We start from the raw sequence: 24,931 nt of genomic DNA, 5'->3' as shown, positions 1-24,931 counted from the left end.
CCTCGTTGCGAAAAACAAGATTCAGTTTACCTACTGTAGAAGCGACTTTCGACTACTTTTTATATTCGGAAAATAAATTATTTTCCTTTTTCTTTTTGCTTTTAGAAATTATAAAAAATTGATTTTTGCGAAAGAAAAAATTTTTTTCTGGAAATTATTTTTGAGGAAAAAAAGGGAATTTAAAAGGAAAAATTTTTCATTTGAATAATCGTTTTTTAATTATTTGCTTATATTCATGAATAGATTATGTTTTTTTTTAAAGATTTTTAAAGCTAAGTTAAACTACATGACAAATATTGAATAACTTCTTTATCGTTGCACGTAAACGTATTGCAGCTTCTTTATCCACTGCACTTAAATCAATAAGTTCTTCCGGTTTGAAAGAAAGATTTCAAAATATTTCAAAAAAATTAATTTATTTAATTGTATTAAAAATATTTTCTTTTTTTTCATTTTTAAACCGTTGTTCATCATTTTTAAATAAAATTAGGATTTTTTAATTTATTTAATTAAGTCAAATAAAAATTATTTGATTCAAGTAAATATTTATTTGATAATAGACAAGTAATCGGTTATTTGAATCAAATAAATTTGTTTCTCAATGTAAGTAGAAATATTTTTGAAATTCTATTTTGTGAAATAGATATGCAACAATTTTATTTTTGAATATTAATTTGATTAATAATTATACAAATTCAGTGAATTATCAAATAATTAGTAATTAATTCATCGAATTAAAAATTAGTAGTTAGTGCTTAATTTAGTTTGAAGGATTTTTTATATTACAAAAATTATTTAATTCTTACTGTTTATGTCAAATAAAATATTTTCCAATTAACATTTGGTTCCACGGTTAATTATTTTTAAAAAGCTAAAAAAAGTAAAAAAATAACTATAGTTTAAATTTAAAATAATAATAATAATATTAAATAAACAAATATGATATAAATATTCAAGGAAGAAACTGAAATATGAATTTCCGAAACAGAAAATAATTAAAATTAGTAAACAAATTAATTCATAAATTAAAAATAATTATAGTTTAAATTTAAAATGATATTAATATTAAATAAACAAATATAATATAAATTTAATATTCAAGAAAGAAACTAAAACATGAATTTTTGAAACAGAAAATAAATTAAACATTTAAACAAATAAATTAAATAATTATTAACAATTAACTAATTTTATTATCAATCGTAATTTAAAAAATAAAAAATAGTTTGGTTTCGAATTTAAGAATCGTTATATTCAAGTATCTACTTTTAATTGTTTTTAATTGCTTAATTTAATTGCTAAATTTAATTGCTAAATCAATTAAAATTGATGAAAATGACAAATTTCGTTTAAGTAAAATTGCGGAATTTTTCGGATTTACCCGATATACGGGGAAATGTTTATTTATAGAACACCCGATACGTGAATAGTGTAGGTGCAACTCAGAGTCGACAGATGGCTTATTGCAATAAAATTGCATTTACCGCGAATATTCTGCTTCTCGCTAGTGCATATTGGAGGGCAAGTTTCACATATAAGCAAAATGCGAATCCATACCTTTCAGGTAGTCCGATGCTTCTCTGGCAAAGATTTATTCAAAGAATATTTGCCCATTGAGAAAATCAAGGTAAAACCGCATATTGCAGCATTTGCAAACCATTACATTCTAGTGGATTCGAATCCGCAAAACAAGTATCCAAACAACTGTAGAAGCGACTTCGACTACTTTTGCACCCTGAAAATTTCATTTTTTTTTTTAAATTAAATAATTTCTCTACTTTTGCATTCCTGAAATTTTTTTCTTTTTAAATTAATTTATTTACCAATATTGATTCACTAATTTTTATATAATTAAAAAAATAGTTTTTAATTCGTTAAAAAAATAATTTTGAAAACAAGAAACGAATTTTGAATTAATTTAGAAAATAATTTATTTTGTTCTAAAAAATAATTTATTTTTTATCTAAAAAAGAAATAATTGTTTTAAATTTCTATCATTTACTTTGTGAATTAATTATTTAATGCAAATTATTATTATCAATTACGTGATTTGTTTGCTCTCTTTTTAAAAACTGTCAAAGTAATGTCGAAGATCGATGAGGAAGCTTGTTTTAAAGAGAGTGTAATTTAAAAAGACAAATCCTCAAAGAATAATTTTCCACTAATTACTTTTTTTTAAATAGAATCTTTTGTTTTGTTCCTTAATTATTCTTAGAAAAACTAATAAGACTCAACAAGTCATCACATCATTTTTAAGTGGTTTTCGAATCTTTGTCAACATTAGAATTATTTTCTCGATTTGTGTAAATAAAAAAAAAATACGTGATTAAATAATAAATATACTGAAAATATTGAAAATAATAAAAATACTAATAAATATAATAATAACAAATAATAAAATTATAACATAATAAAAATACTAAAAATAATGAAAATAATAAGAATGTTAATAATTATTATTATTATTATTTATACGTTTAAAATTTATAATCATATAATAATAATAATAATAATAATAATAATAATAATAATAATAATAATAATAATAATAATAATAATAATAATAAGAATGCTAAAAATAATACTAATAGCAATAATAATTAAAACAGTTTAGAAAAATATTAATTATTTATGAAAAATTAATGAAATTCGAAAATAAAAAAAAAAATGTCTATAAATGATTTCTAAAAACAAATCAGCGCAATTTCATTGACAAAAAAGTGGAGATTCGAGATTTAGAGAGTAGAATGACTGTCCGAATAAAATTAAGAAAGGGTCAAGTGTCGATTATTCAGAAAAAAAGACGTAAGAATAAATATTTACATATTCATGACTTTCGTAATAAGGGAACAACACGCGATTTCCCGTGTGAAACTGAATGACTTACAGTTTGACCCCAAAAAAATATTAACTATAACAAAGTGCAACGTTCAAAAATAATTATGATTTATTGGAATTTTTATTATTTCTATTTATTTATGGTATTTATTCTATTTATTTATTTGTGTTATTTTTTTATTATTTATGTTTCATTTATACTAGTTAGATAGCATATTAAATTTTTATTAAAGTATTCAAGTTTATATAAACAAATATGCAATTTATTTCTCGTAGAGCAATTAAAAAATAAGTAAATTTATTCTTTTTTAATTTTTTTTGTGATTACATTTTTTCTTGGACCTTTTTTTGATATACACAATTTTTAAATAGAATTCAAATTTTTTAATTTTATTTAAAATTTATTTATTTTTTTAATTAAAAAAATTAGGTACTTTTTTATTGAAAAATTAATTTTTAATTAAAAAAACTTAGTTTTATTGAAAAATTATTTTTTAATTTAAAAAATTACTGTTTTATTGAAAAATTACCTTTTAATTTAAAAAAATACTTTTTTATTGAAAAATTACTTTTTAATTTAAAAAAATACTTTTTTATTGAAAAATTATTTTTTAATTAAAAAAAATTAACCTTTTCATTCAAAAAAAAGTTTATTAATTTTTAAAAAAGTTAAAATTCAAGATTTTATCAAAGATGAAGTAACTTAAAAAAGATTCGAGGCTGTATGGTCCTTGCACTCACTTTCTGTTACGTGATATGTCCAACTTGCGTAATTTTACAAAGTTCATCGACACTCTGAACATATATATATACTTGTAGACAAGCATTTTAGCAATATTTATTTTTTTATTAAACGTTATAAAAATATGTCGTGTCTCTTTTAAGATACAATTTAAAATTTATTGCCAAATGATTAATATTTAAAAATTAATTATCGAGATTTATTTGCATATTTGAGTTGCATTTTAAGAAATAAAAATATTGTTGACCCTGAATTTGAAAGGCAAAGGAATAAAATAAAATAAATCTTTCTCAAGATTTTTAAAAAATAAAGAAGGTTTTTAATATCATTTCAAGCAATTTGCATAAATTATTTATCGCACTCATTATCAAAAAGTTCTCGTGAAACTTCCAAAATGAGTATAACCTCGCTGAATGGGCTTGTAAATATTTTTTGCAATAAAGAGAAACTTTTATGGTATTATTGTTGTGGGTAATAATAATTTTTTTTTTAAATAATGTTCATTATGTATTTTTAGTTTGAGGAAAATTTCCATACAATGTTTATTGCTATTATAAAATATAAAATGTAATAATCATTTTTTTAAATTTAAATTCGTGTTTTTCGTGCGTTTCAAATATCATTTATAATCATTATACTTGATTTCTCAATTTATAATTTTTTTAATTCAATGTCACGACGAATAGTTATTGACCTTGTGTTTGTATAAAAAAAACTATAGGGTTCCGTCATTTGGAAATTTATTCATATCTTTTTAGAGGACGATTTAAATTTTAGGCGTAGTTAAATTTAAAAAAAATTTAAAAGAATTTCCTGTAATTTGCAAATTATCATTTTTAAATGTTATAGAATATTTTAAATCTCGAAATAAGGTCGAGAATAAAATTTAATTAAATATTAAAATATAAACAAAATTATTTATAAAGTCAAAATTTTTGAGGAACAAAAGTAAACCTCTTTTGAAAATTTTCATGACTTTAAGATGGTAATTAAAATGTTGTGTATAAATTAAATAATTTAATTTCAAATTAATTTAGATAATTAAATTTTTATTTCATTAGTTTAGAAATTTAATTTAATTAAATTAAATTGATAAATAACAATAATTGAATAATACTCAGAGCATTGTAAATTATTTATTTGTTTTAAATGGAAAATTTATTCGACGTAAAAAAAATTTTTATTTGAACCAAAGCAAATTTATTTAAACCAAATAAAATTTATTTGAATCAAGTAAAATTTATTTGAACCAAGTATAATTTATTTGATTCAAGTAAAATTTATTTGAATCAAATATAATTTATTTCAAATAAATAAAAAGACTAAAGGCTGAGTCAAATATTTTTTTTAGGTGCAAATTGAATTAAAAATAATAAATAAAATTATTAAATAAATTAAGTTATTAATAATAGTTAATAGTAATTGAATTATTAAATTAATTAATCTAGCTAATCATTAAATTTATCTAATAATTTAGTTAACCGTAAATAAAAAAAATTATTTAAATAATGAGAAATAATTTAAATAATTAAATTTTATTTAATTCATAAATAAAAATTTTCTAAAAATAATGTGCTTCGGTAAAATGAAAAGAAAATATGCGTGCTTCACTTTTATATAATTATAGAAATCGCGTGTTAATGGTACAATTGCAACATTGATAAATTATAACATAACATATAAATAAAAAATATAAAATCAAAAACAATAATTAAGAACAATCATGAACATAATTAACAATTATTTTAAAATGAAATACAACTTTAGTTGTAATAAATAATTTGTTAATAATTATTATTGCCTTTCTCTTTATTTCCTATTATACACATATATAGAAATACGAATGAAAATTAAGTATTCTTTCGTGTATCCTGCTTAAGTGAAATTAAGTTCGTTACATTATTTTCTTATCATAAATAGTATCCTCTCTTTATACGGTGCTCGTAGATAAGGTTTTGTTGATTTGCAACATTCAAGTGTGTACTTTCATTATAACACGATTTTCTTCAAATGAAATCTTGATTCTCTCTTGTTTCTATAAAATTGACCCACTAACATTGTGTCCACTTAAAAGGAAGGAAAATCTCCTCTTTCTCGTATGTGGCGAATGTGTTTATAGAGTCCACTTTGTTTCTCTCGTAAATTACTTGTCCGTCAAGTGTGTAAGAATTATCGACATTTCTCAATATGAAAATTATCAAGGTGTAAAGATTAGAAGAGTCTAAGAAAAAAAGGTTTCTAATTAATTCAATCGATTTTAGATTAAAATTATTTATTTATATTGTAATCTAAATTATTATTGGTAGTATTATTTTGCGTGAAACACTTCATTAATCTCAATCGTGCCTTGTACTAATAATTTAGGACTATAGAGTTTATTTTAAACCATTTTTTTCAATTTCTAATATTTCTCAAGTGCAACGTAAATTTAAACTTAAAAATAAAAAAAATTACAACACAAAATATATGTTTCTAAAGTTCGAAAATTATTTCTTTTCGAATATTTTTTATTACGAAAATTATTTTTTTTTCAATTTTAACTTTAATTTACTAAATTTTCAATTTAATTTTAATTAAAATAATATAGTTAATTTTAATACAAAGTCACGTTAAAAAAAATGATCCTCAAGTTTCGAACGTTCAAATGAACGACGATATTTTTTACATCTTTTAATTTGCACTTTTTTTACAGAAAAGAATTATTTTGTACCTACCTATAGCACAAAAAAATAAGAAAATATTTAATTTTTACTATTTTTCATTTTTGGATGGTAATTTTTCTAAATATGTAATTTAAATAGAAAAATATTTCGTTCATTGAAAGTTGAAACTTTAGGAAAATTTAAACAAATTAAGTATAGTTTTTTAATGTTTTAAATTTTTAATTTTTATTATAATCGTAGTAAATAAAAATATTTTTTTAATAAACAAAATTTCGTTCAGGTATTAAACTTAAAAAATTTAGGAAAATTAAAAAAAAATTAATTGTACAGTTTCTAAATGTTTAATTTAGTTTTTTAATTTTTACTGCAATTGTGATTGCAGTAAATGAGAATATTTTTTTAATGAACAAAATTTCGTATTTTTTATATAAATCGAATTTAATTACAATTTTTTTGTTACCTTTTTTTTATTGTTTGGAAAAATTTCTGAAATGTCAAAAAGTTTTCTAAAATTTTGAAAATACAAAAGAACGAAATTTTGCTCTATTTAAATATTTCTTTACTAAAATTACTAAAATTACTACAAAAATAAGAAAAACAATTACAATTAAATATTTAATTTGTTCGAAATCAATTTTTTAATAAACAAAATAATTTAATAATTTGATAATAAAAAATAGAAATTTAAAAGATGTGAAAAAAATTCGTTCTTTAAACGTTCAAAACTTTGGGAAAATACAAAAATATTAATTATAAAGTTCCAAAATATTTAATTTTAATTTATCTTAAAATAATTTAATTTTTATTGCAACTTATGAAAATATTTTTTTATCAACAAAATTTCGTTTATTAAACTTTAAAAAAATTAATTATAAAAATTCTAAATATTTTAATTTTAATTCAAGGTTAAATTATTCTTTTAGAAAATTGAATTTTTTGTTTGTTTAATTTATTTTTTATATAAATCAAATTTAATTACAATATTTTTGTTATATTTTTTTATTGTTTGGAAAAATTGCTAAAATGTCAGAAAGTTTTTTAAAGTTTTGAAAGTGCAAAAAAACGAAATTTTGCTCTATTTAAATATTTTTTTTACTAAAATTACTACAAAAATAAGAAAAACAATTGCAATGACATTTAATTAGTTCGAAATTAATTTTTTAACAAAATTTAAAAAATTTTAAAAATTGAATTTTTTTTGTTATTTTATTTATTATATAAATTTTATTTAATTATAATTTTTTATTGTTTGGAAAAGTTGCTAATATGTCAAAGATTTTTCTAAAGCTTTGAAAGTACAAAAAGAACGAAATTTTGTTCGATTTAAATATTTTTTTTACTAAAAATACAAAAATTACTACAAAAAGAAGAAAAATAACTTAAATTGAATGTTTAATTAGGTAAAAATCAATTTTTTAATAAACAAAATAGTTTAATTATAATAAAATACAAATTAAAAGTATTAAAAATAATGTCGCTAATTAGAACGTTCGAAACTTTATTAAGAATGTCAAGAAGTTTTTTTTTTAAACTTGTTTATTTTTTTTGGAGAAAAATAAAAAAATGATAGTTTCTCTTTCGAAAGATTTTTAACCTTCTATTAAAGTTATCCACTGGATCATGCTAAGTATTATGATTATGTTTTTTTTATCATAACTATAAAATTGTCGGTTTACCTGTTGAGACGAATTACGTATGACAGATGTAAAATTAGGAGAATTTTTTTCATGACAAGTAAAATAGTGGAAATAAAAAATTGAATTAAAATAACATCGGAGATAGGGACACTTGAAATTATAATGTAGAGTTGATTGACCTTCTTGGTTGTAAATGGCGAACGTTAAGATAATTGGAGTAAAAGGATTTCTCTAATAATTCCCGTATATTTACAATCAAACATTCCATCGTGTCACCTGTTTCATTAGAATAAAAATTTCGAACTATGTTGACTTTTGCAATTTACCTCTCGATTATAAAGTCCAACACCTTGAAAATTTCATCAAGTTAATTGACTACTGGAATAATTAAATATCTCCCATACGATAATATATTTGATTAATGGCAACATTATTTATTTTCTGCTTTGGTTCTTGAAATTGATTATTGTTACAAGTGTTTGGAAAAAAATTTTTATTTTTATTTATTCTTAATGGACATAATTTGCATAAATAATATATATTTTTAAATTTTGCAATCAGTTGAAAAAAGTGTGTTAATTTTTTCTTAAATATACATATATTCTTTTAAGAATATAATACGCTCTGAAAACAAATATAATAATGTCGTTGGTTCTTTAGAATGACAAATAGAGCGATGAATTGTGGGATTACTCCGGAAATTAGAAACCAATGTTCCAAGTTTTCAATTCCAGTGTGTAGAATATATGCATTTTATCTGGTTATTTAGGTTATTAGAGAAATCTAATTGGCAAATATAATTATGTAAACAGGATGAAATCATGTGTGCTGATCATTTTCGCGGATTTATATTTTAATAAACTGAAGAGAGAGAAAAAAAGAATTAAAATTTTTTCCTTTTTTTCTCTTCGAAATTGGAAATTAGAAACTTTGTTGGAAAATAGGAAAGAATTTTTTTTTTATTTTGGAAATATTCATTTCTTGAAAGGGTGGAATTTGAAATTTGTTTTGTTCTAGTTTTTCAAGATCAGATCATATCTTAATTCGTATGCAGTGTCTCGTCGAGATTAGCAGCTTCTCTTTTTAGTAGATTGAGTAAAAGTTGAGAACTCTCTATAATCTGAAATGAGAAATTCACTGAATTTTCTACTTACATGAGAAATTATAATCAGCCTGGAACGATAAATTGCTAATTTGAAAATGAAAATTAAATTCTTAATTTATGCCTATATGAAATTTAGAGTTGAACGAATATAAATACTTTTTGTGTAATTAAAATTATAATATTTTTTTCTATGATTATTTCCTTTAAAAATATAAAAAATTTTATTGAAAACTATTTATTTATTTTTAATTAAAGAAAAAGTATTTTATTAACGAAAATAGAAAAGAAAGGAAACAAAGAAAAAAAGAGAAGAAAAAAAATGAAGTAAAAAATAATTTGGTTATTTGAAATGAAAGCATATAGAAAATAAGTGAGACTCAACAACCTGATTTTCCTGACCTTCTCATATGCACCTTCAGCTTCTTGAATGGTACGATCGTATTCATGACGCACTGCAGCTTTCTTTGAGAGACTCTCGTTTAGCTCGTTGATCTTGTAGGACATCCTTTCGACTTCCTTCATGAGTTGGTTCCGTTTTTCCTCCTCGGCGTGTATTTGTTCATCTAAATTCTTTCTCACTCCCTTCAATTCATTAATACCTTTAATGTCGCGTGATTTTTTTTTTTTTTTTCATTTTATAACTTATTTTACAAATTTTCTCTGCGTAGAAACATACATTTTGTTAATTGCTCCTGTTGGTCCTGCATTTAGGTTAAATTTTCCTTCTCTATTTCTCATTAAATTTCTCTATTTTCTCTTTCAAAAAATTGATGAGCTGAAATTTTTTTCTTGAAGAAAAAGAATTCTTGAATTAATAATCTCAAAAGTGGATTTTAGTGGAATTTTTGTTTACAGAAAGAAATAATAATTAAAAGAAGTTGTGACATTTAACCATTATGAGGTTCTTTTGTTTTTAAAAATCAAATTAAAGTCATTTGAAATTTTTTTTCGTGAATTAAAATTGATTAAAATTACTCTTTGTGAATGTGCATATTAACGATGTAAGGTAACCAGTAAAAATTTTTTATTAATAACTTCTATTTCTTACAAAATGCACATTAATTTGTTATTAGATACTTAAAAGTAAAAAAAGCACATGAAAGTCACAATTTTGTTTTTTTTTATTCATTAAGATGCGTTTCGTCAAGCGAGTTGTATGCTTTTAAATCGTAACCAAATCTGAAAAAAGAAGAGTAAATTAATTATTTTTGATTAATTAATCCTGTGAATTATTTAAATTAATTAAATAAGGGGCCGTTCAAAAAATACGTAACGCTTTAGGGGGGAGGGGGGGGTCAAGCTATTTGTTACGGTCAGCAGAAAAAATGGCGCTAATGTATACAACATTGCGTTACATGGGGGGAGGGGGGGGGGTTCAAATTTCCGAAAAATAGCGTTACGTATTTTTTGAACGGCCCCTAATTAGTTTTAATTATTCTTGTAATTAAATAATTAGTTTTTAAATATTCTTTAAAAAAAGAATATTAGTTCTTTCTTTATTAGTTTTTAATTATTTTTTTTAATTAAATTATTTTGATTTTCGAAAATTATTGAAGACAAAATTTATTATTATTACTATTGTTGTTAATATTTTTATTTGTTTTGTTTATTTATTTTCATTTCTGATTATTAAAAGTGCCACTCACCCACTGAAAGCCTTAGCGATCTCCTCAACTTTACTTGGATGGCAAACAATTGATGTTGTGCAAGCTTTGGGATCTAATAATTTTTTAATATACTGAGGTGCAATACGATGAACATCATCGAGCGTAACAGATGAAACATTTTTCACCAGTTGCCGATTATAATCGTGAGGAATGTTAAAATAGTTGGACAACAACGATTGTCCAATCATGCCTTGAACAGTTTTCTCACTGTTTATTATTTCAAAAATCAGTGACGATTTCGCCGAATCGAATAAAATTGAATCCCAATTATCTTGATTGAGATACATTTCCTGAAAATTCAGATAAAAGGAAAATAATTAAAATTTGATTAAAAGATTTTAGTTAACCATTTAAATGGTTAATTAATTAATTAATTAATTAGTTAATTAATTAATTAGTTAATTAATTAATTAGTTAATTAATTAATTAATTAATTTCAATATACGAAAAAAATTACCATTATTGCTCTGGCTTCTTTGTAAGCATTTATGATATTTACTGCTCTATATAGAGTAAAGTAAAGATGACCTTCATTTGATGCAACACTCATTCCGTATGAATAAGCGTGACCTTGACCTCGAATCTTCTTCCACATTGGACCCTGAAATTGTTTGAAATATTTTTTATGTAACATAACAAAAAAAATTCGTTTTACAATCCTTTCTCTTACAATTTTTTCGTTGGGGATTAAAAAAAGTTTTTTAATTTCTACAAAGAATAGTATATTATGGAAATTTTTAGTTGGTTTCAATTAATACTTTCGCCACTCTAGAGAAACTTATCGCTAAATTTTTTTCCGTGTAGTTTTTAGTTGAATTGATAATTACCTCTAATTGGGTTAGGTACTGAAGATAAACCATCAAAGCTGCCTTATCGGGATGCATAAAATCTTTAATAGAAGGTGTACATTGAACCATAAATGCAGATTCAATGCATCCTAGACCAGTGACACATCCATTCAATGCAATGTTTCCCAATGGATTTATAAATTCATGATCCGCATGAATTTTTAACCTGAAAAATAAAAATTTATGTCATTTTTTGTAATCTAAAATAAAATCTAGAAAAATAATAATAAATAAAAAACTTTTCCAGTTTTAAATTTATTTTTCAATAAAAATAGTAATAATGATAATAATAATCTAGTAAATAATTCTAATTTCGATAAAATTACAATCAACTCTCGATAAATAAATAAATTGTTGATAAATTGAATTTGTCAATAATTTTATAATTGTTTTCTGGTCCCTTGAAGAAATTTTGATACTTGGAAAAATTTGCTAAATTTGCTAAATTAAAAATTTTCCTGTGTCCCTTGAGTTTGAATTTATCGAGAGTCGACTGTAGGTAAATTTAAATAATTGATTTGAATTATAAATAATTTTTAAAAAATTATTTTGACTTATTATAATTACTTTGACTTGTCGGGACATTGAACGTCACAGAAAAATTCTTTCCATGGTGCGTAGACATTTGGATTTTGTGCGACTAATTTATCGACATTGAAAGCCATGTGAAGGGCCATGAAATTCGGCATAGTTAGAATTTTTCGAACTTGATTAATTTCCGACGTGACTTCCTTCATTCCCTCATTGGTTTCCAATCTTTCGAGCATTTTCGTAAGGAATTTCTGTTGCCGCAACACACTCAATGTGTACTGATTGCTCTCTGAAAAATTAAGAATTTTTCATGATAGAAATTTCATTATTTTAATAACACAATGGTTCACAAATTTTGAAACGGTTTGTTTTTCGTTAAAAGTATTTTCATAAATTACTACTTGTAATAAAAATTAATTAATAAATAATTACTTAGTATAAAGTTCTAACAATTTTTTTCCAAGTAAGAGATTTTTTTCGTAAGTTTATAAAATTCTTTACCTGTTTTGTACAATAATCCTTTCAAAAGAGCACTCGTCATTAGATTTCCTTCTCTCTTTGCACTCGAAACTTCATTAAGAATTTTAGCAGCATTGACTTTCAATCTTTCTGGGGTAAATTCTGTATCGTACAACAATTCCTTAATCCATTGAACTCCTTTTGCGTACTTTGCGATTTCCACCTGTGAAAATTAAAATGAAAAATTTAGAAAATAATTTTTTTATTTGAATATAATTAAATTAGATTACAATTAAATACAATTAAATTAAATTCCACTTAAATGCAATTAAATTAAAATGTAAAATAATTGAGAAAATAATTTTACCTGAAGTATGAGATTAGCTCCTTGGCTAAAAGTGCCACAAGAAAAGCGACCTCCACCCTTTACTCCTACTCCACTCGAAATTTGAATTGTATCGGATTCTAATTCGTTAACAATATCCGTGTACGGTATTAATTTACCATCTCGATTGACAGGTGAAACTAAAAGTAATTCCAATAAAATTGGAATGTACGGTCTCAAATTCTCAGGTACTTTCGATGTGTCCATTGTTACAAAGAGCTGGAAATTGATCAATGAAAGTAATTTAATAATTAAATTAGATTTGATATTTTTTATAATTAAAACGATTCCAAAGTTCTGAATGTCCAAATGAATGAAAGTTAATTTTTTTAAATTTTTTTATTTCAATAATTTTGCATTACTATCACTATCACTATCATTGTCTACTAAAATTAATTTTTTGCTTCTAAATGTAAAATGCAAGTTTTTATTTTTAATTGCAATGAGTATTTAAAAATATTTATGAAAATATTTTTAATAAAATTTTTTTTTATCATTTTGGCTCCAGGATTTCGATCAAAATTCCCTGACTTTTCCAAATTTTTTCAAGGTTTTTAAAATTCCCTAACATTTCCAGGTTTCCAGGTTGCGTAGCAACCCTGAGAACGTTCAAAACTTGTGGATCGTAATTAGCTTATTTGTGACTTAGAAAAGTTTAAAATTTTTTTAGTAATTAATTAATTAATTAAAAATTAATTAATACATACATAAACGAAGTTCGTGTTGGCGTGATCTAAATATGTATAGAGAGGAAGTTTGTTAACGTCAAATCTCGGATGCTGCTCCAATGAATCAGTAGAAAAACTTTTTATATAGTGGAAATTAATTGAATCTGTTCCTGGAATTGGTACAGATGTCAATATTTCATCAGGCACTGGTTTCTGTAGAAGAAAAAAAATTCAGTATTTGTACTATTTATTATTAAATTTTAATAGGCTGCAAAAATAATTTTTGGATTAGAATAATTATTTTTGAAAATTATATCGGAAAGGAACTTTTCTTATTACTTCGTTTTCTGCGATAGCTTCCTCAAGTTCTTTCTCCTTCTTCTTGAGTCCTTCATCTCCCAATTTCTGTTTTTGCTTCTCAATACGTTCTTCTTCTTCTTTAGTCATTTCGATCTTCTTTTTAATACTTGGAATTCCTTTTGTAAACACAAATGGTGCATCGACAAATTGTTTATTCAAAAGATTTAACCAGAATGACGCAGGTTCGCTTTGTAGTTTTCTGAATATGTCGATTAAATTTAATCTTTTATTTAGCTGCACAAATCGAAATTATAAAATTATTAATATTCAGAATTATTACAATAATAAAGTAAATAAATAATAGAAAATGTACTTAAATATTAACAAGGTTGCCACATAATGTTGATTTTGTTTTTCCCCTGATTTCTAGACAGAATTTTGATATTTTCCCTCAGAGTTTAAAAAATTTCTGATTTACTCTAAGAATGATTAGATACACAAATAAATATTTTTAATACATTTAATTGTCATCTTCAATTAATTTGCAATTTGGAAACTTTAATTGTGAAGTTGTTTTAAAATTTTCTGAAATTTCGAATTAAATAAATTTGTAAAATTCAATTATTGTCAGAAATAGAGAAAATTAAAAATTGGTGATTTCAAAGTTTATGAGACAAACAAAAATTGATTCAAGAAGAAATAAATCTTTTTAATTCTTTGACTTTTCCCTAAATTCCCTGACCTGTGGCAACCCAAAATTTATTATAATTAGTATATTTTTGAATTAAAATTGAGAAAATGAATTAAAATATTTACTTACATCTTCATTTGAATTACCAAATAAAATATCGTTAACTAACGATCGAACAATGATAGTGTCAGGACTGCTCTCCATTCCACTTTGAATTTCGAGAATACTTTTTTGTACAACAATGGCCATTCTCTTCATGTCAATTCCATCGTCCTTGCTACCAATTTCCTTTAGAGTATTTATTAATCGATCCTTTATTAAGGGAATCTTTTCCTTAGGCACATTATCAAATCTTATACCATATAGGGGTGTGGAATTTTCACAAATTTCCGAATCAACATCATTCGCAAAGGGATCGTCAATTTCGACAAACTCCTGTTGAAGTGGACTGACTGATGTATTTGTGAGATACCTGAGTAAAACAGTACAAGCCACATGTTTATAATAGTCGTTAATTGATGATCCTTGCCAACCTGCTATCACCATTCCATTGTCCTCATCATCGCAAGGATAGAAAACATCAAAATCAAATTTTTCTGCTAAAGCTTCCACTTCGCCTTGCCAAGGTTTTTTGAACAAATCCCCCGATCCCTGAAATTCAAAATGTCTTACTTTCTTTCAACGAATAATATAAATTGCTAAATAATTTTTTAATTACTAAATTAATTTTTCATTACTAAATTAATTTTTAATTACTAAACTAATTTTTAATTACTAAATTAATTTTTAATTAGGTACTAAATTAATTAGTGAATTAATTAGTAAATAACTTGACTAAATTTCCTTGCCATTTTCCTAAAAATTTAGACATTAAAATTATTTTCCCTGACAAAATTATTTTCACAGGAAAATAAGTAAAATTTATTAAATTTAATAATTTACTTCATCTATAAATCAATTATTTTAAATAATTGTCCGAAAGTTCTTCGAGAATAATTCAATTATTTAAATACAAAAACTCCATTTTTTATAATAATTATAATTGTCCACGTTTTTTCTTAACTTATTAAGGTATATTTTCAAAAAATTATAATAAAGAAATTCTTACCATTAATTTTTTTAAAAATATTTTTAAATAATTTTTGAAAGATAATAGTTTTTTAATTATGTTCAATTGAAATATTTCTATTAAAATTTGGTAAAATCTTTCAAAAATAATTGAATTTTTGAAAAATATAAATAAAAATAATCAAATTTTTGAAGAATTTTAATTATAAATATAACCATGATTTCTCCGAAATTTTAATAAGTCTAAAAAAGTAAATTTTCATAAATTTTTATTTACTTTGTTTAAAGATAATTGAATCTTAAAAAATTATGATAAAAGAATTCTAAGAATTAGTTTTTAAAAATATTTTAATGTAATTTTTCGATAATAATTGAATTTCCTAAAAGAATTTTTGTATAATATTTAAAAAAAAAACTAATTAATTTTTTGATAAATTTTTATTAAAAATTTTGAACATGATTTTTTTCTCCAAAATGTTAAAAGTAATTTTAAAATGTTATTCTTTCTTGTATGTTATTTAAATTTTCAGAAATATGTAATTAAAAATACTGAAAATATTGAATTTAAAAAAATTAGAAGCTAATTTGGATTAATTTTCATTTTTAGATTTACATTTAAAGATTTTTTATTAACATTTTTCAAAATTCAATTATTTTCAAAATTTGGAATTATAATTCTTAAAAAGTTGATTTTCAAAAATTGTAACAAAATACCTGAAAAAATTAATTATTTTTAATGAAAATTTAAAAAATCTCAATTATCTTAAAAGATTTTTATTATAGATTTATTTAGAAAATTTAATTATTTTAAAAAATGATTCAAAAATAATTTTTAAAAGATTTGTTTATAGTTATTTTTCGCACTATAAAAATCGAAATAAGTTGTTTTTTAAACTAAAAAAATGTGGTATTTTGTTGCAATATTTGTAAGAAAAGTCGAAAAAGTCGTAATTTTTAAAAATAAGGCTAAAAAGGTCTCAATTTTTTTAATTTCTCTGACAAAAATTTTTTTCCCTGACTTTACTGACAAAAATTTTGTTTTTGTCTAAATGTGAAATTTAAGTTTTTAATTTGTCTTGCAATTTTTATTGTAAACTTTATGAAAATATTTTTTTAATAGAAAATACTTGTGAACGTTGAAAACTTGTGGATTTTATTTACTTGAATCAAATAATTTTTATTTGAGTCAATTAAATGGTATTTGCTGCAAATACTGAAATTTTGGTTTTAAATTTAAATTATTGGTTAAAATTCAAATTATTGGTTCAAATTTATTTGATTAAAATAAAAATGATTTGATTCAAGTAAATACTTATTTGTTAATGGACAAGTTATTTGAATTTATTATATATTAAGAATTGTCTCTTACTTTTGACAAAATTTTCTCCTCGATTCCTTGAAGTGCTTTAAATACCTCTGTGTGTTTCACTTGTCCAGTAATTATTATTGTCAAATTTTCCGGTCTGTAATATTCTTTGTGATAATTGCGAACTTTTTCGTTTGAAGTACTCTCTCGTAAATTTTCCAAAGCACCTATTTTAATTATCGATTAATTTTGTTGTCAACAAAATACTGTACTATCAATTAATTTTTTTATGATTAAAATATTGTATTATCATTTAAATTATTTTGTTTATGAACAACATATTGTTTTATCAATTAATTTTGTTATGAACAAAATAATGCATTATCAATTAATTTTGTTTGTGAACAAAATATTGTATTATCAATTAAATTATTTTGTTTATGAACAAAATAATGTATTATTAATTAATTTTCTTTGTGAACAAAATATTGAATTATCAATTAAATTATTTTATTTATGCACAAAATAGTGTATTATCAATTAAATTTGTTTATGAACAAAATATTGTATTATCAATTAATTTTGTTATGAACAAAATATTGTATTATCAATTAATTTTGTTATGAACAAAATATTGTATTATCAATTAAATTTATGAACAAAATATTGTATTATCAATTAAATTTATGAACAAAATATTGTATTAAAAAAATATTTTGTTTTTGTAAATTTAGTATATTTGTAAAAAAAAAGTAGAGATAATTAACATACCGCCAGTGTAGGATTTATAGCCACATTTTCCCGGATAAAGAGCTCTTAAAAGTTTCATGTACGTCATTTCCTCGCCGGTGTTCATGCAACCTTGCATTTCAGAGTAAACAATTCCAGCATCCTTGCCTTCTCCGGTAATATGATGAACTTCTGTTTTATAAGCAGATTCCTAAAAAAATTTTGTCTCTAAATATTTGTTTCGGTTTTTTATTTTTTTGTCTGTGGAATTTAAGTTTTTAATTTCTTTTTTCTCTAGAATTTTTCGTTTTTAATTATTTTTGTTTCTAGAATTTATTATTTTCGGTTTCTTTTATCTCTGGAAATTTTTATTTTTAATTTTTATGTCTCTAGAATTTTTTGTTTTTAATTTCTCTTGTCTCTAGAATTTTATTTTTTTGGTTTTTTATTTAAAATTTTTTTTTTGTGAAAGAAAGAATGAAAAATTACCGTAAGTGTGGGAAAAAGAATGTGTTCAAGGTAAATAGGCATTAGAGATAAAAATCCCTCGGAGCCGGCAGTTTTCATTGTGTAGGCAGTGTGATGAGTTTCTGTCCATGCATTTGTACCGGATGCAAGACATCGGTTCGCCACTAAATCCAAAACTCCTTTGTATGGATATTTCTCACTGCCGATAAAAACAAGATGCTCCAATGTATGTGGCAGGCCATCGTCATCGAATGCTTCCGTTGCTGAAAAATTTATTAAAAATTCCATTCTAGTTTATTTAAATCCAATTTTTGTAAAAGACAGAAATTTGATTTTCGTAAAAACGAAATAGAATTATAAGAAAATGAAAAATTAAATAGAATAAAAAAAATTATAATACTGTCATTATAATTATAACAAAATTTTACTTCATGAGAATATTTTTGATGTTGAAATTAATTTTGTTATAATTATTGTGAGTGGTAGTAGGATTTTTTGTTAAGATGGAAAAAAATGGATAGAAAAATCGAGAAAAATTATTAATTATTAAAAGTTTTTTTACGGGGCGTATGCAGACTATGAAAACCCTTTTACAGTTCCAAAATGGTTTCCCTTCAATATGGGTGTTGATATAATTTTTCAAAATATCAATTCAATTTTTCCCTTTTTACTCCAAATTTTTTATTTTTTTTAATACTGAATAAATTACTTTTCAATAATTAATAATTCAATTAATTATACCAAATCGCAATGCAGACAGAAATAGATGATTAGCATGCCATTATATTAAAAATAAGGTTATGTTTCCATGTCTTTTTGGAACTTACCGAGACAAAAAAAGCCACAAACAAGAGGTCCATCAACATCGGCTATAAAAACAGTTAGTCCAGTATTGACTGATTTATATTTATGCACAGGAATTGATTCATTTGATTTAAATGAACAAATTAATTGAAAACCGCTCATACTGCCCGTAGGTGAATTGTCAACCGGCGCCATGTTTATTACACACACAGAGTTTGTTTCACAGTTTCAATGTCATATATATATATTACAAGTTTGTTTGTTTCCTTTCTTATCGAGCGTCTCTCCAGCCTACTCTGTTATTATAATTACATATATACATATACTATGTGTTTTTATCGCCACATAAGATGACATAAATATTCATTTGCATAAATTTACTATACATTATTCATTATTTTTTATAGTGCGCTAAAAATAATTAATTTGCAACAAAATTTGCGCGGAAAGAGAAATACTTAATTTTTCAAAATTCATTGATTAAATAATTTGAAATTCAACAATGTATTGTTTTTCCTGCTTTTGTTTTGATTTATTGTATGAGGAAATGAAAAAATCTGCATTACCCTTGGTAGTTTAGTTATTCTTTGGGAATTTATCCATCGGTATATTTGGACCAACAATCGATTGATTCAAATCTGTTTTGTGCTGAGAAAAATTTATTTTGATTTAAACCATTGTCTACTATCAAATAAATATTAGTAAATATTTTCCTGGATCATGTAATTTTTATTTTTATTTAAATCACATGACTTTTTTCGAACCAATAAATTTAGTATTTGAAGGAAATACAATTTAATTGATGTAATTACAATTTAATTGATGTAATTACAATTTAATTGTTGTAAATACAACTTAATTGATGTAAATACAATTATTTAATTGTTGTAAATACAATTTAATTGATGTAAATACAATTTAATTGTTGTAAATACAATTTAATTGATGTAAATACACTTTAATTGATGTAAATAAAATTTAATTGTTGTAAATACACTTTAATTGATGTAAATAAAATTTAATTGTTGTAAATACAATTTAATTGAGTTAAATAAAAATCATTTGATTCAAGTAAATATTTATTTGATAATAGACAAATAATAATCGGTTATTTGAATTATTTTTTCAGCGTAATTAGTAGGAACGTTAAATAAACCTGTGAAATTTTAAATATTTTCTTATATTTTATTGACATGTTTTTTTGGTACTTGTTTTAATTTATATATTAATAATAATTTTTTTTTTTTTGAAGTAAATTAAAAAACAGAAATCGCAAAATAAATTAATAACTGTTTTCTATTTTTGTTTCAGATTCTCTGAGGCCTGTGGTAAAGAGAAAAAGGTTAGACATCAAATTCATTAAATTATTTGTTTAAAAAACTATTGTTTTTGGTTTAAAGACAAACTTATCGTTTGTCAACCAATCTTCACTTTTTTAATGAATCTTTTTTAACAGTTACGTGATTTTTAATCATTTTTTAAAAATATTTATATTCGGTGAATAAATTTTTTTTATAATTAATTAATTATTATTATTATTGTCTTATTAATTTTTTAATAAGACGAAGAAAAAATTAACTTTTTTAATAAGAATTATTATTTTGATATAATAAACTTCAAAATTTTTAGAAAAATTTTTCTGAAAATGAGGAGAAATTCTAGGTATCAAATTCTATTTTTTTTAAATAAAAGATCATTTTTCTAAAATTTATATTTATTTGTTTATAATAAATATATAATATGATACAATTTAACGTTTGACTTAAAATTTTTTAATTTATAGTAAATATTTATAAATTAAACATTTTACACACAGTTTTGTAAAATAGATTTAGAATAGTTTTTAAATTATTAAATTATTTTATAATATAAATAGAATAGAGTTTTAAGTAACATTTTTCTTCAATAGATAATAGAGTTTTGAAAAAGGGTAACTTCTTTTACTAGACGAATTTTTTTTTTTTTTTTTTCAAAGAATATATATATATATAATATTTAAATAAAAATAAATTTTTATTCCCTTTTTTGAACTGGCGTGCGATAGAAATTGGTATTTTTCCCATCATTTAACGGCTTTAATCCAATCAATTTCAAGCGCCGATACTCCAGGTTGATTATCTGGCAGATAAGGTCCGTTGTCCACTTTAATGCCTATATTCGTGATGGCCGATATATCTAAAGGATAGGCATCCAGAGCTAATTGCTGTCCTCTATAGTATGGTTTAAAATCTATCAATGGTAATTTAATAGTTGCAAATTCATTTTCCGGTGCCTGGAATAATAAAAGATTCTCTGGCAAATTTTTTATTTCGCTACAATGATTAATTGATTCATTTTCTTATTTGCTATTATAAGGTTTCTGAATTATTAAGTTACTTTTACTATTATTATTACTACTATTACAATTATTATTATTATTATTATTATTATTATTATTATTATTTTTGTTATATTTAATATTAACTTTTTCTATTATTAATTAATATTTTTTTTTATTATTTTTTTATTGAATTTATTTATTTATACACTCGTCAAATTTAATACTAACTTATTTATTTATTTTGTTTTGTAAATTATAATAAATTATTATTTATTACTTTTTAAATTTATTATTTTTAATTATTGTACATTTTAAATTAACGTTTTCAAGGTTGCCTCAGATCAGGAAATTCAGGGAAAAGTCAGGGAAAGTAGAATTGGTCAGCGAAATGAGGGAAAAGTAAGGGATTTTTATTAAAAGTACTGGAAAAAATTAAATTTTTAGAATTCATAAGAAAATTCTGAATTTTTGTGTCTTTTTTGTTTGTCTCATAAACTATGAAATTGCCACGAATTCTAATATAAAACCTTCAATTTTTTTATTTATGACAATAATTTAATTTTAAATAACTTAATTCTTGAAGTACTATCATAAAATTATTACTTAGAAATTATTTAATGAATAATTTTATTTAAATATTTCAAAATTAATTGAATTTTAAAAGAGTTGCGTTTACAATTTTCATAAATAGATGAACTTCAAAAGGTTACAATTTGAAATTTTATAAAATTTCAATTCTGAATGAATATAATTAGAAAGAACTTCGATTTTTGCAAAAAAAAAATTAATAATTTAAATTCTTCTGAAAGTAGTTAAATGTTTATCTTTAAAAATAATTAAATTCTATTCCAAAAATCAATAATTTTTAAAAATTTTAATAAAATTCTTGGTAAAATTTTAATTTTTCCAAAAATTTTCCTCAATTCAAATAATGTAAAATATCAACTATTTTAATACCTAAAATTTTCCAAAAGAATTCAATTATTTCAAAAAAAAAATTTCATATAAAATTATACGCTAACATTTAATTTTTTTTTATAAATAATAAAAATTTCTCAACAATGCAATTATTTACAAATTTTATATTGTTTTGAATCATTCATTAAAATTTTAGGAAATAATTGAAATTTCGGAAATATTTAAAAATATTTGAATTCATCCGAGGAATTCAATAATTGAATCCTTGGATCCAATAACTCGCCCGACGCTCGGAGACTCGCGCTAATGCCAGTCGGGTAGCAGTGAGTGGCCCAGAGGCGCTCACTGCTCACTGACTGGCAGTTGCGCGTTCCTCCGAGCGTCGGGCGAGTTATTGGATCCAAGGCCTCAATTTAAATTATTTTGAAAATAATATTGAATTCCTGCAAAGAATTTTACTATTTATAAAATTAATTGAATTTTTGAGAAGAATTTTACTATTAATAAAATTAATTGAATTCTAGCGCAGGATTTATTAAAATTTTAGAAAATAAATGAATTCTTTCGTGAAATTTGATTAAAATTTTTGAAAATATGAACAGTAATAAAAATAATTAATTTTGTAGGTACTTAAGTGAATTTTTAAAATTTTGATTATGAAATTATTTCAAAAATTTATATTTGAAAATAAACAAATTTTGTAATTTGTATAACAATAATAAATTGAATATCACGTTCCAAGCGTAACATTTGCTAGTTATAATAATAATAATAATAAAAATAACGATAATGTAAAAATAATAATATATAATAATGTAATATATAACATGTTGAATAACTAAATATAAACTTTTGATGGAGTAATTAATTATTTTGCGAAAATAATTTATGGAGAGTCAATATTATATGAAATAAGGGTTGTGTGAGATGTAAAGGTGTGACAATAGGGAGAGAATGAGAGTGTGATAGATGAGCAAAAAATTGTATTACCGTGAAGACTTGACCATAAATCACAGCGTCTTTGCCCATTCCTTTGTGCCTCAGGAGCATTTTGTATTTTTGATTAATACCCTGACCACGGCATTTAATCATAATATTCTGAAATTGCTTGAGATCGAAGTTTGTATCGCAACGAATTGCCGCAAAGCCAGTTCCATTTGGTTTTGGATTGAATAGAGTGAAGAGGACTGCTCTTTGCAAAAGCTGGGTTTTCTGAATAACGAGAATTGCTTTCGACATTCCACTCGGTTTTATTGTGTCCGAATACTCTGTCCAGCTATCAAGCTGATCCGTTCGTGTAAAATCAAATAGAGTTTGAACAGTACTAAACATAAAAATACATTTTGTCCATAGGAAAACAAAAAAAAAACGAAACAAAATCGTAAATTCTATTATCAAAATAAATTTTTATTTATTTGACAAAAAAAGGAGAGAATAATATTTTACTATATTTTCTTTTCTAAATATAACTTACCCGCAGTTTGCCGTGCCTACCATGTCTCATCCCTTCTAAAAAGACATTCCAAAACTGAGTCAACAATGTCGTGTCATCTTAAAATCGATCTGCAACTTGTTTCTAGGATCAATCTTCTCTCGCATGTCTCAATGTCATTTTTTCCATGTCAAGCACACAAAACAAAAATTCCACATTGCTTTTAAAATACAAAATGCAGTTAAAATTTTTATAATAAAATTGTTCGAAATTGTTACAGTTGAAGAAATTCCCTAACAAATATTGTTTGCTTTCTTTGAGCTTCTCAACTACATTTTTCCTCTTTGAGTTTTTATAAGGATATTAAACTCCGCGATTCCTCCTTTCAATTCAACAACCATTGGGTCACAAAGAAAAGTTTGATCAATTTCCTCCTGTAATATATTGACGACCTATAATCGAATGTCGGTGACTTTCTTCTACGTTGAAAGAGAGAAAAAATAAAATTAAAATCAAAAGGAAGTTGAACTATACACTCTGATCGGCAACATATTTCTCAAGATCCGTTCTCATTTCATTAACAGATATTTCATTTAATTTCGTTTCTTTATTAAATTTGTTAACATTTATTAATTTTAATATCGGTGTTTTAATATACATAATTGCAATTATGAGGAATATTTTCGAAATTGTTTCTGTTTTTATAATTTCAATAATTAAAAAACTGATAGTTTTCCTAATTATCGTCTGTTGCGGTTGTAATGATTCTGAATCTGAACTACTAATTGGTTATAGTGGTTGGTAATTATGATAATTGTCTGCAATAGTAACTGCCATTGATTAAAATTATTAACGTTCGTAATTATACCATCGATTTTTGCTATCATTGTGTTTGAAATGACAAACAAATATACCAGGGTATGAAACTATAATTTATTGTAACAACTATTATTTTGTTAAATAAAATCTATTAACTTTGACAAAAAAAATTAGGGTATAAAAAAAAAAAATAAAAAAGGAAATCTTATTATTTATAGTTGACTCTCAAATTTAATAATTCTAATCATCTAAAAATTACCAGAGTTCTAGTAGGGACTGAGCCCTACTCAATCTTGAAGAATAGAGAATTTTATCTGAATTTTTAAGTTGAAGCAGGTCCACCCGTACGCCATCAGACAATCAAAATTTGGTAATAACGAAAATAAAAATTTTTTTTCTACAAATTTAATATTTCTAATCATCTGAAAATTACCAGAGTACTAGTAGGGACTGAGCCCTACTCAATCTTAAAGAATAGAGAATTTTATTTCAATTTTTTAGTAGTAGCACCCTCACCCGTACGCCATCAGACA

At 23.1% G+C, this 24,931-nt stretch overlaps 3 protein-coding genes across 4 annotated transcripts; all 3 read right to left on the bottom strand.

The window, feature by feature from the left end:
* Positions 1-8,769: 8,769 nt before the first annotated feature.
* Positions 8,770-9,603, bottom strand: LOC122507926 (Sjoegren syndrome nuclear autoantigen 1 homolog; the record flags this gene model as incomplete). The annotated part of the gene is made up of 2 exons (XM_043620938.1): positions 8,770-9,000; positions 9,385-9,603. Coding segments are annotated over 2 exons (300 nt in total), but the record flags the coding sequence as incomplete, so codon positions are not given.
* Positions 9,604-9,992: 389 nt separating this feature from the next.
* LOC122507859 (uncharacterized protein C05D11.1-like) lies at positions 9,993-19,157 on the bottom strand. Its single transcript, XM_043620801.1, has 14 exons — positions 18,933-19,157; positions 18,127-18,368; positions 17,680-17,848; positions 16,972-17,135; positions 14,664-15,185; positions 13,883-14,137; positions 13,583-13,756; positions 12,858-13,094; positions 12,533-12,713; positions 12,068-12,320; positions 11,480-11,666; positions 11,110-11,253; positions 10,632-10,942; positions 9,993-10,164 (listed from the first exon to the last, which is right to left on the bottom strand). The coding sequence occupies exons 1-14, from the start codon at positions 19,102-19,104 to the stop codon at positions 10,107-10,109; spliced, it is 3,069 nt and encodes a 1,022-aa protein (XP_043476736.1). The 5' UTR covers positions 19,105-19,157; the 3' UTR covers positions 9,993-10,106.
* Positions 19,158-20,844: 1,687 nt separating this feature from the next.
* On the bottom strand, positions 20,845-24,526 carry LOC122507882. Of its 2 annotated transcripts, none has more exons than XM_043620850.1 (3): positions 23,622-24,526; positions 23,138-23,471; positions 20,845-21,181 (listed from the first exon to the last, which is right to left on the bottom strand). In XM_043620850.1, exons 1-3 carry the CDS (start codon positions 23,642-23,644, stop codon positions 20,972-20,974), a joined length of 567 nt encoding a protein of 188 aa, XP_043476785.1. In that variant the 5' UTR covers positions 23,645-24,526; the 3' UTR covers positions 20,845-20,971. The 2 variants fall into 2 exon arrangements, with proteins under 2 accessions (XP_043476785.1, XP_043476786.1); XM_043620851.1 differs by having other exon boundaries at positions 23,138-23,431.
* Between the last annotated feature and the right edge of the window lie 405 nt (positions 24,527-24,931).

The sequence above is a fragment of the Leptopilina heterotoma genome, unplaced genomic scaffold (genome assembly GCF_015476425.1).
Source record: "Leptopilina heterotoma isolate Lh14 unplaced genomic scaffold, ASM1547642v1 Lhet_52, whole genome shotgun sequence".
Taxonomy (NCBI): Eukaryota; Metazoa; Arthropoda; class Insecta; order Hymenoptera; family Figitidae; genus Leptopilina; species Leptopilina heterotoma.
The sequence above is the reverse complement of the archived record's forward strand: the minus strand, read 5'-3'. Positions and strand labels throughout refer to the sequence as shown.

Excerpts from the sequence above, each read along its gene's own strand:
- LOC122507859 (XM_043620801.1), bottom strand. The coding sequence starts at position 19,104 with ATGGCGCCGGTTGACAATTCACCTACGGGCAGTATGAGCGGTTTTCAA. Across the intron at positions 17,849-18,126 it reads TTCTTTTTCCCACACTTACG|GAATCTGCTTATAAAACAGA; the intron begins GTAATTTTTCAT and ends AAATTTTTTTAG. Across the intron at positions 12,321-12,532 it reads AGGATTATTGTACAAAACAG|AGAGCAATCAGTACACATTG; the intron begins GTAAAGAATTTT and ends TTAATTTTTCAG.
- LOC122507882 (XM_043620850.1), bottom strand. The coding sequence starts at position 23,644 with ATGGTAGGCACGGCAAACTGCGG. Across the intron at positions 23,472-23,621 it reads GTAGGCACGGCAAACTGCGG|TACTGTTCAAACTCTATTTG; the intron begins GTAAGTTATATT and ends TTTTATGTTTAG. Across the intron at positions 21,182-23,137 it reads TTTATGGTCAAGTCTTCACG|GCACCGGAAAATGAATTTGC; the intron begins GTAATACAATTT and ends TTATTATTCCAG.